The sequence below is a fragment of the Sciurus vulgaris genome, assembly GCF_902686455.1.
Source record: "Sciurus vulgaris genome assembly, chromosome: 10".
NCBI lineage: Eukaryota > Metazoa > Chordata > Mammalia > Rodentia > Sciuridae > Sciurus > Sciurus vulgaris.
In genome coordinates, this window is record NC_136470.1 from 119,875,628 (window position 1) to 119,888,491 (window position 12,864).

A 12,864-nucleotide genomic window follows, 5' to 3' on the forward strand; every position below is an offset into this window, starting at 1 on the left:
CAGAACTCTGCCTTTATGATACTATAACTTGATGATTAAAGTAAAAACCAGGATGATGACTGAGATAAAAAAGAAATATAAACCACCCACTTAATTCAACTGAAATTAAATTTGAATTGAGTTGTGTTCAATTCAAACCACATTTTTCTGGTTCACCCTTGGGAAACATGTACTGTTGTTATTATTCACTGGGGGGCTAGAAAAGCCTAGAGGAGAGGTACCACTGAGGAAAAGATGCTCCAACATGCAGCAAAGTACAGGTAGGCTAGAGACACAATCCTAATCAAGAAGGGCAAAGAATGGAGCTAAAACAGATTTAGGTGTCAGTCCAAGGGTGAACCAGGAAAAGAGAGAGGAGAAGAAAGAGCCAGGCTGAAAATGGAGAAAATAGGCCACTCAAAAGAATCAGGCAACTGGGGCCCTTTAAGGAATATGCCTCAGGATTGAGGTGTATCCATCAGGCAGCGGTGCAGCCGCTGTGTGTCTACTCGGGACTGGACAATCTCCCTGATCTTCTTTCCTTCTCCTTGCACCCATCTCCTCAGAATCTCACCCACTGAAAATGACAGTGGGTACTGACAGGTGAGGATGCAACTCTAAAGGTCTCATTCTACCACACACACACTAATTCTGTGCTTTTATTTCCCCATACCAGAAGAACCACGGTTCTCCCACACACCACATTCCAGGGCATCCTATGATCACATAACAACAGAAACTTCCAAGTGTAGTGGACGAGGGAATAGGTTGTGGGAAAACCATTGTTCTCCCTCGGCCCTTGGTATGTAAACACCACAGTGCTGCCTGAATCTCCTGCAAAATCTCATCTGTGTGCAGGGTCTGTGTTGTTTTAACCGAGGAGGGGTAGACGGCCTGGGGAAAATGGAAAGCTGAGTTCCATCAATCCGGATCATCTTCTTTTGTAGCGTCCCTAGTGAGATCATGGCTGGAGAGGTAAGGGTGTGGTTCCCCAAATGAAAGGCGTACAGTCAATGTCAATCACTGACAACGCAGTTGTAGGTTTGTTTGGTTTTCGGTGTTTCTTTTTAAAGCCGTGGCAGGGTCAGAAGGGGACTTCGGGTCCTAATTTCGAGATGCCACAGGTGAGCTTCGAATGTCTGAAAGTATAACTAAAAGTTTTCCACATAAACTTCTTTTCTTCAATTTTAAAACACCTCGAGGCTGCACGAGAGTTTAAGAAAACCAGATATCATGTTTGGCACAGGAATAGACCCCCAAACATGTCCAGACGTGTCAGTTCCCTCCAGATTTTCTCTTCCTACCCTTGTGGATTCCCAGAAGATTAAGAATTGCTGCCCTAAGGTTTCTAAAGTCAGGGCAGACCCTTTTCTACAAAGGGTCACAAAGAGCCACAAAGAGCCACAAAGCCAACTCGTATCCCAATCCATCTAAAGAAAAGAGAAAGATAAACTGCAAACAAAAAAATGAAAGAACTGATAAGTACTGTGTGACCTTGCACAACAGCTTCTCCTCTGAACCTCAGGGTCCTAACTTAAATGGAGGAGACCGTGATCGCCAATTCAAAAATTATATGACATTATTTATATGCCAAACCCCGCCCAAAGCTTCCTGGAAATTTTACTATTTATGAGTTTGGCTCCTCCTTCCCTTTCAATCCCTTGATTAAATAGCTTCCCTCCTGAAGGCTTTTGAAGTGGGAGCAGCACCTCCGGGCAAGCAGCTCTCTCTGACATGAGCGTCGCCCCTGTCCACATGGCCAGGGTGGCCAGCCTCAGCCTTGGTGGTCTGCTTCTGCTTTCCCTTCTGCTGGACCGAGGTGTGCTAGCCAAGGAGTTGAAGTTCGTGACATTAGTAAGTACACTCTTATTGCTTTTTCTTTGCAACTATGTTAGCAGCAGGGTCTTGAAAAGCCAAGGATCAGGTTTCATTTCACCTTTCTGTTGTCTCTGGGAGACCAGGGTCTGTTCAAACTCAGAAAGCAAATAATCGAGTTTTGCAAGTTCCTCTTAATGAAGACCTAACAATGTGCCCTGACAAAAAAAAAAAAAAAAAAACCTGCATGCTGACTTTTTATTTTTTGTTTTCCGTTCACCTTTGCTGGTGTTACTCATTTACTCACTTCCTTTAGAACTGCCCTGGATTCGGATTGCTTTTGACAGCCCCGAGAAGCAGAAGCGGCAGTTGGTGCTGTTTTATACCAGCAGCTAACCTGGCTTTGTTCAATGTGATGATTATTTGTTTGCAAACTGAAAAAAAATCGTCATTATCTGAACTTAGCAGCTCCTTCCCCCTTTGTTTGTCAGGAAAAGGGAACACACATTTGTAAACTACTTTGTTTGGGGTGACTTCCTGATATACAGATTTAGTTGGCCATTTAAGTGGTACCTTTCCCCTAGCCACCGTCTGTGTGACCAGTTACCCAAAGCGGGGGAGGGGTAGCCAGTGCATGGTGTCAGGGCAGGAAAGCAGACTGCTGGCATTGTTTAGAAGTACATGGAAAGCGGGTTTACAAAGGAAAGGGGATTCACCACATATGTGGAAATCTGGGATTTTGTGTCTTTTCCCCCACCCGGTTTTACTGTCTCTAGGCCTCTCTTGCTCTTTCGCACCCCTGCATTTTATTTATTTATTTATTTGTTTGTTTATTTATTTATTTTTTTGATACAGTGAAAGTCAGCAGATGAATAAGCACATTTTTTTCTGTAAGAAGGCTTCGAAATTATTTTTTATAATTTAGAGGAAAATCACCTTTCGCTTAAAACTTAAATTCAAAGTTCCCATTCTCTCAGGATGGTGTATTCACAACTTTCTGCTTTGCTTTTTATAGAAAATCTAAATACCACGTTTATGTCAGTCATGATTCTTAGTCCAATAAATCTTTAGTTAGTCACCAAACAACATGATAGAAAAACCAGAGAAACCTATTGTCGGTTTGTGTACAAACAATTGCCAGCTGTCAGACTTCAGTGCTGAAAGCCAGCAGATCGTGCACCTTCTGTAAGGAAACCTTGCAAGCTAGACTTTTATTTATATTCACCGTTTCCTTGCCAACGTGTGCATTAGAAAAGTATAGGGACTATGGAAAAATTACTGCATTCTGTCATTCCTGTCATGCTATAAGCCTGGGACAAGCTGGTTGAATAGCAATCTTTGTTGAGATATTATAGTGGACCCCATATAGCAGAGTCAGTCCTATATTTTACCCATAGCTCAGGGTAACTTGCGTTTCCCCTCCACTCTTGCTTAAAGTACACTAAGGAACTATAAGTTAATTCTTTTCTAAGAAAAACCAAAATAAAGGGAGTAAAAAAATTCCCAAACATTGCATGAAACTAATGTTAACTCTTTTTCCTACGGTGGCTTCCTTCTATTAATGGTAAATGAATTGCAATTTAATGCATCTTCCATGGCCCTTAACAAAACAACTCTCTAATGATTTAAACCAAAAGCTACCACTTTCTTCTTTTTATTGACTATAGAGAATTTTGACTATAAATGGTTAAATTGTTTAGTGACAAAAATCCTTAGAAAATTATTAAGAAGCTGGGCGTGGTGGCACATGCCTGGCATCCCAGTGACTCAGGAAGCTGAGGGAAGAGAATTTCGTGAGTTCAAGGCCGGTCTCAGCAACTTAGCAAGGGCCTACGCAACTTTGTGAGACTCTGCCTTAAATTGAAATATAAAAAAAGTGTGGGATGTGGCTCAGTGGTTAAGCATCCCTGGGTTCGATCCCTAATACCAAAAAAGAAAGAGAAGAAAATTATTCACAGAACCAGAATAAAAGAAAGGTGCCAATGACTAAAGTGGCAATGTTAATAATAAGATGCAATAGTTAACTGAGTACTTACTACATTCAACATGTGTTATGTCACATAATTCCTTCAACGATTCTACAAAGTACGATTTCTAGATAGAACACAGGAAGACCGGTTAAATTTTAATTGCAGATAAACCAAGGTAATTTTTTTCAGCATAAGTATGACTCATATATTTGAGCATCTTATATTTTTACTTACTAAATCTGGCAATCATTCCAAACTTATTCTTATTTTATAGATAAAGAAATGAAGCCCAAAGAGGCCTTGTTCACGGTCACACAGTCAGAGTGTTGAAGACAGGATTTGAACCCAAGCGGTCTGACCCCAGAGACCATGCCCCTAATCATTAGATGTAATCTGCCTCTGCTGTTTATATATAATCCCACAACGGAGCTGGTATGAGATACCTATAAGGTTTACTATATTTGCCTGACTCAGAATGAGTAGATGATTTCCTTTTTCTCTGTAATTAAGAAAAATAAATCTTCAACTCTGAAAAGCTGATCTTGGCAGAAAAAGCAGGAAACTGTCCTTGGTTCTTGTTCTCACCCGTGAACGGTCACAACGTGATCTTTTAAAACAGATTCACCAAAGCGCGTCCCATAGAATGCTAGTTCGACCACTTTGAACAGGTATTGCATGAGAAAAAAGAACAGATTTCCAAAGTCAAGTCAGCAGGCGGGTTAAACTGTGCTAGAAGGTCTCTTTCATGCAGTACTTCTCAGTCTTCTGTATGCACTGAGGCTTTCAAGGAAAGGATCTAGAAAATTGTTCCCTAAAGTGACTATGGCATCCACCTCCCCTCTTTTTCCCCCAGAGTATCCTTCAGAACTGCTATTTTTAACTTTATAGAGAATAACAAGTACTGTGAGTTCCTGTGTTCTCGACCAGCTTCGATAATGATCACTCCCGGCCAATCTCGTTTCATCTATATGCCCACTCATTTTCCACACACACCTATTGCCTTTTTAAATGTAATCTCATGCATCACATCATTCCACTGGAAATGGGAAAATGCCATTTAAAAGCACAATCTCTCCTTTAAGCTGGGGGAAAAAACCATAAGTTAGATGATCTTAGAGAGAAAAATTCCATCCCATTCCACTGGGGTTTTTCCAAAGAAAGGGATGGTGAGTCACAAGGTCTATTCTCTTTTCATTCTCCATGGTTGACATTCACGCAGAATTGTTATTTGAATTCATAGGACGTCCTTGATGGAAACAGCCTGGGCACATTGTCCCTTCCCTGAAATGAGTAACTTCCAAATCATGGTTGGACAAATTCAAATGATGCCAGACACTACACATTTCAAAACCCAAGAGATCTTCAAGTTCTTCCTCACTCCTCCTTCCCAGGCAGGCAGCCCAATCCTGTTATTACTTTTCTGATGCTATTTGCTAGAAGTTGAAGGCCACACTTAGGAAAATATTCAACTTCCATTAACTCAAGCTCCACCGTCATTGATCGGGTTTGGGACCATAGACAGGTCACTTAATGAGAAAACAAGCTTCAGTTTCCCCAAACTTAAAGTTAGAAATAATAACCATAACTATGCTTCCTATTTGACAGAGTAGTCTTCAGGATCAAGTGAGTTGATTGACATGTAAAAGTGTGACCTACCTACGTAAGGTGTCGCTGGGAGCCATCAGTTCGAAATGGAACCTTTCCAACTTTTGGATCCCTAATTATTCCTTTATTACAATGGTGGTAGAAAACATAGAACTTACTATCTTAACCATTTTGAAGAGTTCAGTGCAATGGTATTAAGTATATTTGTGAGTGTACTACCATCACCTCCGTCTCCAGAACTCCTTTCATCTTACAAAACTGTAACTCCATACCCATTAAATAATAGTTCCCCTTTCTTCCTCCTTCTAGCCCCTGGAAACTGACATTCATGTTCTGTCTCTGCGAGTTTGGCCAGTCTCAGTGTTTTTTTTATTGTTTTTTTTTTTTTTTTTTTTTTTTTTTACCTGCTTATTTTACTTAGCATTGTGTCTTAAGGTTCTAGATGATCCTTCTTTATTACAGAACTTACAAATTGAATAAGAACACATAAAGGAAGCAAAAAAAGGAAAATAGAAGCATTAAATAGTCATCATCTCTCCTAGAACCTCGGACTCACTACTTAGCTTTCTGCACTCAAGTCTTCCTGGTCTATGTATTCTAACTTCTTTTTTTCATGGTAGAGACACAGTTCTGGGGGTCCAGTATGGCTTGAGAAAGAGAGAGGCTGGAGGGGAGAACAAAGAGGGGCTGTGACCATAGTTCAGATAAAGCATGGGAAGACCTAAGTTGGATCAGAAGGAAGCAGAGTCCCTGCAGGTTGAATGTGAACAGTAAGGAAAAGGGGGAAATCAAAAGGATCTGTGTTTTCTAACTTGGGTTACTGGAAAGAGTGATGCTGTGGAGATAGAATGCATAAAAGATGTCAAACATAGGAAAACTTAAGGAATGTGAGGTATAAATACCAAAGAAATTGATGGTACTCTTGACTATACAATACAATCTAGCACAGCAGTTAAGAGAGCAGGCCTAAGAATCACACTACCTGGGTTTGAATGGCAGCTCAACCCCTCACAAGCTATGTGATTTTAGATGAGTAACTTGACCTGTATGTGTTTCAGTTTCATCATCGATCAGATAGAGATAATAGCACCTGGTGGAGTTACTGTGAGGCTGGAATAAGTACAAAATGTACTTATCAGCCTATCTGGTAAATGCTCCAGACATTGTAACTGAAATTAATATGCATATACCCACACTATTTCCTCATATGTGTTTTATGATAGTCATGTGACCAGTTAATTTAAATGTGGGGGGGTGGAATTTAATTACTTATTTGGTATTGGAGATTGAACCCAGGGGCACAACCCTTGAGTCCCTTCCCCAGTGTTTTTTTATATTTTATTTGAGACAGAGTCTCACTAAGTTGCTTAGGGTCTCACTAAGTTGCTGAAGCTAGCTTTAAACTTGCAATCCTTTTCTCAGCCTCTTAAGCTGCTGGGATTACAGGCATGCGCCACTATGTCCAGCTAAAATGCCAGGGATTTATGTTTTTGTTTTTGTTTTCTGTAGCTATTCTCTTTATTCTCAAAAGCATGAGTTATTTACACATCTTTCATTTAAGTTTAATCAGTTTTCTTCCCAGCATTGGGCCTCTGGCCAGTAAAAACTGGAGAAATATGTGACTCCAAGAGTTAAGTGGATTTTATACATTGACTGACTGACCCATTGAGTTCTTTCATGACTTGGCCGGAACAGACTACTGATTACTGTGTTTTCATTCGCCTTCATCTTCATTGTTCACGTTTGAACAGTGCTTTTGGCCACAGGTGTGAACTTCTCAAGATCTGTTAAGTCCCACACACACACTTTTTTTTTTCACTTCCATTAAAGCAGAATTGCCATTCTAGCTAAGATTGTGAGCATCCACAGATGCCAGGCTTTCTTTCTTTCTTTCTTTCTTCTTTCTTTTTCTTTCTTCTTTCTTTCTTTCTTTCTTTCTTTCTTTCTTCTTCTTTGTTTTCTTTCTTTCTTTCTTTCTTTTGTATTTTAAATCTTTACAATTACTGATAAGGCACATAATAATATTATCTTAGTATCACTTAAGAGTAACATAAAAAGAGCTGGAATTTACCTTCAGTGGACTGCATTTTGTTACTTAGCTTTTTGTTGCTGTGACCAAAACGCCTGACAAGAACAACTTAGAACAGGAAAAGTTTGTTTTGGGCTCATGGTTCGGAGAGTCAGTCGTGGTGGGCATACTCCATTGCCCTGGACCCAAGCTGAGGCAGCATGCCATGGCCAAAGGTCATGGCAGAGGAAAACTGCTCAACTCATGGTGGCCAGGAAAGCAGAGAGAAGGTGAGGAGGCAGGGACAAAATATATTTCTCTAAGGTCATGCCCCCACTGACATACTACTTCCTCCAGTTATGCCCGACTGTCTAGATTAGTACCCAGTAATCCATTCGAATTATTAATCCATCAAATGGATTGATTCACTGATTAGATTACAGCTCTCCTAACCTAATTATTTCACCTCTGAACATTCCTGCATTGTCTTGTCATAGGAGCTTACTGGGGGTCACCTCATATCTAAACCATACTGGGGACTCAAGATGTAACTTCTGTTGGCATATCTAGATCATCTGACTTGGTTTATAAAAAGTTGCATCATGTGAAACTTTCCACTGGAAGTCAGAAACCAGGCCTTTCATCTTGCCTCACAAATAGCCCTACAGTCTCTCTTCTCTGACTTGTGACTCCCTAATCATCGGAGCCAAGGAACAGCACAGTCGTCTTTGGAACGCTGTAGGTTCTTCAGAGATATTTGCTGAGGACACCATAGTGCTGAGTGTTGGGCTGGGCCAGAGAGGAGATCAGTTCAGTTTGCTTACAGGAATTTCTCCCCAGTTTTATGCCTAAGTATTTTGCAAATTTTCAAGATAGTGAATTCATTAGGAAAATTGTATTTGGCTCATGACATTTCAGCCAACAGGGGTGCCACTGTGGGCACTTCAAGATTTCAAAATGTCCTAAATCTTAAGTAATAACTAACAACTGCTCTTAAGTAAATGTAAGTAGAGGAGAAATAGTTATAAATTAGTGGGCTGGGGAGATAGCTCAGCTGGTAGAGTGCTTACCTTGCAAGCACAAGGCCCTGAGTTCAATCCCCAGTACCGCCAAAAAAAATAAAAAATAAAAAAAAAAAAAATAAATTAGTAGAGGTGTTTCTTAAAGGAGAGTACTGTTTCCATTTGCTCAACAGGTACTTCTTCTCATTTGCCCTATATGTTACAACATATTGCCAACAGGAAAGGAAATATATAGACTCGATAGGTTAAATAAGTAATAGAATAACAAAAAAATAGTAACAAGTGTGAGTAATTAGTTCCATATATTAAATGCCTCCCATGTGCTCAGTACTATGCTGATGACCTCACATATATGACACATTTAATTTTCATGTTGTTCCTGCTTGGTAAAAAATTATTTTCTTGTCATACAGAAAGGGAAATTGAGGTATGCAGAACTTGAATCATTAAATCATTCTCCCAGGTCTCTCAGCTAGATGTTAACACAAGTATTTTAGTCAGCTTTTTGTCACTGTGACCAAAAACCTAGCAAAAACAACTTGGAAGAGAAAAAGTTTATTTTGGGCTCACAATTTCAGAGGTTTGAGCCCCTGGGTGGCCAACTGCATTTGCTCTGGGTCTCCATCATGACCGAAGGTGTGATGGAGAAAAGCTGGAGGCAGAGAGAGAGAGAGAGACCGAGAATAAGTGCATGACCTGTCAGGGACAAGAAGATATAGTCCCCCAGGATATGTTCCTAATGACCTGTTTCTTGCAGTCATGTCCCATCTGCCTACAGTTATCACCCTAGAGTCCATTCAAATTACTAATCAAATGCATTATGAGGTTACGCTCTCATGATCCTGTCTTTTCACCTCTGAGCATGGCTGCATTGCCTAACACGTGACAATTACAGATTCCAATCACAACAGCGAGGGTTTGACACCTGGCCCAAGTGACCGGAAAGTCAGAACTCTTAGGCTATATTATTACAAAGCTCGCACACAATGTAATACACAATTGTCACCACTTCCCTTTCTTGCAGGCATCTTGTTCTTCCTGGGTCCTGGATAGAAGTCCTGCTAGTCTTGTCCAACCTCCTCAAGGAGAGTGCAGGATGTTTCTCATGCCCATTCCTTTCCTAGCCAGTCGACTTGCCTTCTGGAGTGGCATTCATTTACAGGAATCATCATGTTTGCCCAAACTATTCTACTTCTTTAATCCTCTTTACCAAATGAATTTCTTTCTCAGTTCCTTAAAGAAGAAAATAGACTTTTTTGCATGGAAATCTTTGTGCATCAAAAGATTTTTTAGATTGAGAATGTGCCTTAATAAAATAGGGAAAAGAATTTAATATCAAGAGCCAAAGTCCCTTTTGGGATTTCCGGAGTCATCCCCAAGTTTATGGTGTGTCAGGAGTTCCCAGCCTGAAATGAAGGCATGATGGTTTATGAGACTCCAGGCTAGGGCTAGGGTCAAGGACTCACTAGTGGTTCTAGAAATCAAAGATACAAATTAAGGAGAAAGAAGGGAAAGAGGGAGGGAAGGAAAGGAAAAAGGAGATAGGAGTGCACTTTGCTGATAAGTGAGTGATGAAAATCAAAAGCCCTTGTGACATGGAAAGGCTAGAAAGAAAGCTGTCAGGTGCCTGGAAGAGAGCTAGACCCAACCCAGGATTCACACAGGCCTGTGTGTGTCTGTGTGTGTCTACAGAGATCTACAGAGCTCCTGGCAGCTTTCAAGGATTCCTAGGAAAAAGGAACCAATTTTTTTTTCTCAATTTTTAATAAAAACAAATTAAAAAAAAAAAAAAAGAAAAGAAAAGATTGGGGATGAAAACATAACAGTGAGATGAGCTAGAGACGGAGCAGGACTTTCTTTATAATGGATGAGCCAGGAAAGTCTCCCTGCAGAGGTCATGTTTCCCAGGGCAGAACTGAATTTAGTGAGTGTGTGCGCTCAGAGAAGTAGAAGTCAACAAAGCCAACAGAACATTCCAGGCAAAGGCACTAGGGCTGGAAGAGCAGGAGGACCCGTGAGGCTAGGCATACCTAGCCAGAATGTGAGGTGAGGATGTTCAGGTTAGCAGAGGCCAGTTAGGTGGGGACAGTGGGTCTCTCGTAAGAATCCAAATTGTATGCAAAGCAGAACGTGCTAGGATTGTCTAAAAGTGATGAGGGTCTGACACACTGAAGGTCTGAACCTTGGAGTCAGTGGTGGCCTTCCAGGAACTCATCATGGAAAAGCTCCACTTTCCTACATCCTTAAAGTTCCCAGGAAGGAACCATTTCAATACAATGAGAGAACATGAGGGCATCTTAATTCATCCAAGTGAGACTCTGATTGACATTTTGTAAATGAGCATGTGACTGCTTCATGGAGAGAGAAACCGGACTTGTCTTGACTATACTCACCAGTGTCCCCACACCCCAAGCCACACACCAAATTCGTTCAGCAGATTCCAGCAGCAGGGCCAATCATGGGGACATGGTAATTTACAAAGGTAAGCAAATGTAATGTGGTGGGAAACCAATGGCCAAGCAATCATGATCTGGACAACTCTTTCAATCTCCTTGAGCCTCAGTTTCTGGTGTGGCTGGGTGCCACCCTGCCCTCCTACAGGGGGTGTAAGAATTAAAAGAGATAGCAGAGGAAGTAGTCTACAAAGCATGAAGGGTTGTGCAAATGTAAGGTGTTGTTATTATCTTGGGTGGCTTCCTACTTCAATTACTACAAGTACTACAAAAGCTCCTGACTGCTGATAAGGTACTTTTAGGTTTCTAAAGGATTTCACAGAGTAGAATTGTCAGACTCAGACAGAGATAATAAATCCGGTAGAGCAGCGGTTAAGAACATTATCCTACTACAGCATTAAGAATGCTTAGAGAGCCAGATGTGGTGGCACATACCTGAAATCCCAGTGTCCCTTGAGGCTGAGGCAGGAGGATCACATGTTCAAGGCCAGCCTCAGAAATTTAGTGAGGCTCTAAGCAACTTAGCAAGACCCTGTCTCAAAATGAAAAAATAAAAAGGGTTTAGGATGTGGCTCAGTGGTTAAGTGCCCCTGGGTTCAATCCCTGGTACCCCCCAAAAAATAAATAAATAAATAAAGGATGTATAGACATACTTCAAAGACTGCAGTTGGCTTGTGGAACTCCAGAAGCTCAAGGAGTGCCCTCTGTACACACGGAAGCGTTTACATGTGCACGCACTCTCTCCTACACACATACACATGCTCTGATTCCCAGCCCTAGAGGTGGGGATGGTTTAGTAGGCATTTCTATAGGAATTCCTCTCCAAAGAGTTTCACAGCACAGTTTGAGCAGCTACCTCAGAAACTCTCAAATATTACTGAATCAGAAGGGAGTGCAGTTACTTCTGAACACAGGTCAGCGTGAGGAAGCTTGCTCAAGTCTCATGATTATGCCCCTGGTGCTCTGCCCTTTAAAACACACCCTGCTAAAATGACCAGGCCATTCTGCCATTTGGATGCATAGCCTCAGATGGATTTATGCATTTTCTGTGGTGCTGGCTACACAAGCACTCTTTCCCTGAGCTATACCTCTAGCCCTTTTTTTAAGTTTTCAAAGAAAAAAAATTTTTAAGTACTGGGGTGCTTAACTAATGAGCCACATCCCCATTCCGTTTGGTTCATTTTAAGACAGGGTCTAAGTTGCTTCGAGCCTTGCTAAATTGCTGAAGATGGCTTTGAACTTGCAGTCCTCCTGCCTTAGCCTCCCAAGCCATGGAAATGACACACATATGCCTCCACACCCAACTCTCATCTCTCAATTTCATTTTTAAAATAATGTGCATAGTTCGTGGTGCCTTTGGGATTGTTTATTTTGGATTTGTTTTGGTTTCTTTGATGCAGTGTGTGGACACACACATACACGGACACACACACACACACTGACTCACTCATACTCATGCGCATGCGTACATCCCAGTCTTAAAGGAAAAGCGTACATTTAGCAGTCTATAAAAATTTCCCAAGTCCCAGATCATCCAGATCATCTTAGGAAGTCCAAGGAGTGTACCTGGAGCAGCTATCCTCCCTCAGCAGTGAGTAAACACATGGTGTGGAAGACACACAGCCTGTGTCTGATCAGCACTACCACTTTCGTGCTAAGTGAGTGTGGGCAGGTCCCTTACCTAAGGTCAATTTCCTCATTTGTGAAATGTAAATAATAATAATAATAACTGCTTCATAGAACTGATGGGAGGATTAAATGAAGGAGAAGCACCCTGGCATGTTTCCAGGACAAAGCAAGTTTTCAGAAAAGGTTGAGGAGTTGCTAATGTAGTGTTTGAATTATGTTGAATTATTTCAGTACTAGGTGTGTCATCTGACTTCTCTTTGGCTGACTCTGGCTCTCAGCTGAGGGTGATTTTAGTTTTTAGGACTGTCATAGTAGAGGAATATTTGCTGTCATCTAGTGGGTAGAGGCCAGTTCTACTAAACCTCCTATAACACACACGATAA

At 41.2% G+C, this 12,864-nt stretch overlaps 1 protein-coding gene across 1 annotated transcript in view; it reads left to right on the top strand.

The window, feature by feature from the left end:
• The first annotated feature begins 1,644 nt into the window (after positions 1–1,644).
• Positions 1,645–12,864, top strand: part of ACP3 (acid phosphatase 3) — a 51,563-nt gene continuing 40,343 nt past the window's right edge. The window contains 1 exon segment of the mRNA XM_079101330.1: positions 1,645–1,833. Coding sequence (XP_078957456.1) covers positions 1,714–1,833 — 120 coding nt within the window. The 5' untranslated portion in view covers positions 1,645–1,713.